The following is a 2,089-nucleotide window of genomic DNA, read 5'->3' as shown; positions in this document are numbered from 1 at the left end:
CTCCCATGAAATCATTGACAAGAAATGCTGTTCAGCGACGACAACACGCTGAAATAAGTGACACCACGCGACATGTGCGAACGATCGACTTGCAGACGTGTCAGGTGATGTGAGGAATTGATTCACACAACCGACCGCTATATATGCTTAACTACGCTTTCCAATGCCATCCGCCACTTTTCGCACTTCTGCGCATTGTCGTCATTCCCACCATTCAGTTCATCTTTAACACCCCCTGCCGCTTCGGTTCGTCCACGCCATCGCCTTTTTTCCCTCTTCATCTCTCCGTCACTCCCACCCTCACAATCCGCCATTCCCGAGACGTCAGAAGATCAAAACGCGTAGAACAGATAAAAGTCGTAGTAATTGTGGGTAAGTTATGCCACCACTTCCACCTTCTCCTCCTCCCACTTCCACCCTTCCTGCTTTCCTTCCTCATACATGCCCAGTCAACATTTCAATACTGGCTCATCTTTTGGTGCAGTCATTTCGACACGTGCAGGGACAATTAGGTGGTGGTTTTGGATTAAATTTCTAGTCACCATGAGCGATGCAGTAAGATCACTCATCATCCAGATTCTGGGCCTGCTTAACTTAGACTGACTCGACTTTAGCGATCGCATTTTAAAAATACCTAATCCATTTGATTCAAGGTAACTAGTATTTTAGCATTCTTTGCTTCTCCCTTGAATGAACCCCTTTCATGGACGCAGCAAGTTATTTTGCACCACATCCTATCCGCATGTTTTCTTGTAGCACACCTTTGTGAAAAATGAGCCAACAGGAGTTTTTTGTGAAAGGGAACAAAAAAGACTAAGTTTGAGATCCTTCTTTTTCTAATGGCAGCTTCATCCATAGGCAGACCTTTCTAAGCCAAATTTTGAGGCATTGAGGCTGCATCATCTGAGTTTGTTGACTAGACCCAAAGTGCACTACCACCACTACGGATAAAGCTAAGTCACCAGTTAAGCCATTTGACATCTTGATACTATATCGTTGAAAAGTTGTCTTAGTGTTTGTCACATGACTTAGTCACTTCCGACACCATATCACCATATAAGGCACAGGATACTTGTAATTTATTTTAAGTCTACTATTCAACTTACCTTTTCAGCCGATCAATCCTAATATAGCCTTATCTGCTTGACTGTCGGCTGTCAATGCCCTTCAGCTGCTAGAAGTTGCTGTGGACATTATGCGAGAAGAGGAGGAGAAGGCGGCATATGGGTAGAGATATAGAGAGGAAGATAGAAGGATCTGAAAGAAGTTACATTAAGGGAGCACCGTTGTAGCATTTTCCAAAAAAAGAGTCGGTCATCATAGCTAGCCTTAGATGTATGTTTTCCCATTTATTTCCCGGCAATGTAAGAATGCACTCCATTAATTTAATTGCTAAAGTTGTTCACTAAGTGTGAGCCGATTCTGCAAATGCAAGAACCAAACAGTGACAAGACGTAGTAAAGCACAAGCATTCGCATCAACATTAGGATTAATTGTACCTAGTTTTTGCCAACAATCAACTCTGCATCCATTCATCCTGTATAAATACTGGCTCATGTTGGTGTGCAGTCTGTCTGCATACAACAAGGTTTACCAGCTCTTTATGCTTGCAATATTTTGTCATCAAGATGTATGAAAGCAAATCTAACGTTGAACCACAAGAGGCATTATTTGGGGAGAGAGGATTTGAGGGACTTCAAAAATCTCATCTAACGTTGCGCTTTTACTTTCATAAGCACCAAATAAAAGGCAAAATGAACCTGTTTGTATATCAATCTTGGCTCCAAACATCCCTTCCCTCAACATCCATTAATCTCCGTCTTGGAAACCCATAGTCATTTCACGCGTCAACCTTCAGTGGGAGTTCAACAATATATTGTTGTACAGGAACCTAATTCAAAAAATATCAACCTTCCATCTGCATTCACAATATAACATGCGGTATTCAGAGATTACGGGTCATTCTAGGGTGCTACGTCCCTCCTACCGAGGCAAGCATCGTCCTTCACCATGGACGAATCATCAACTGATTGGCTGCCTAGCAGTAAGGAAAGATGACATCATGCCCCGAATAGGTTGAGGAGGGTAG

At 42.7% G+C, this 2,089-nt stretch overlaps 1 protein-coding gene across 1 annotated transcript in view; it reads right to left on the bottom strand. All coding sequences in view use genetic code 11, as the record gives it.

Annotated features, from left to right (window-relative positions):
• Positions 1 to 1,791, bottom strand: part of EGR_09529 (hypothetical protein) — a gene marked incomplete at both ends in the record, with an annotated part of 2,691 nt that extends 900 nt beyond the window's left edge. Inside the window, one exon of the mRNA XM_024498778.1 lies at positions 1,728 to 1,791. Coding sequence (XP_024346785.1) covers positions 1,728 to 1,791 — 64 coding nt within the window. The remainder of the gene's footprint in view (positions 1 to 1,727) is intronic.
• Between the last annotated feature and the right edge of the window lie 298 nt (positions 1,792 to 2,089).

The sequence above is a fragment of the Echinococcus granulosus genome, assembly GCF_000524195.1.
Source record: "Echinococcus granulosus chromosome Unknown EG_S00152, whole genome shotgun sequence".
NCBI classification, from domain to species: domain Eukaryota; kingdom Metazoa; phylum Platyhelminthes; class Cestoda; order Cyclophyllidea; family Taeniidae; genus Echinococcus; species Echinococcus granulosus.
Note: the sequence above shows the minus strand (reverse complement) of the source record. Positions and strands in the feature narration are given on the sequence as shown.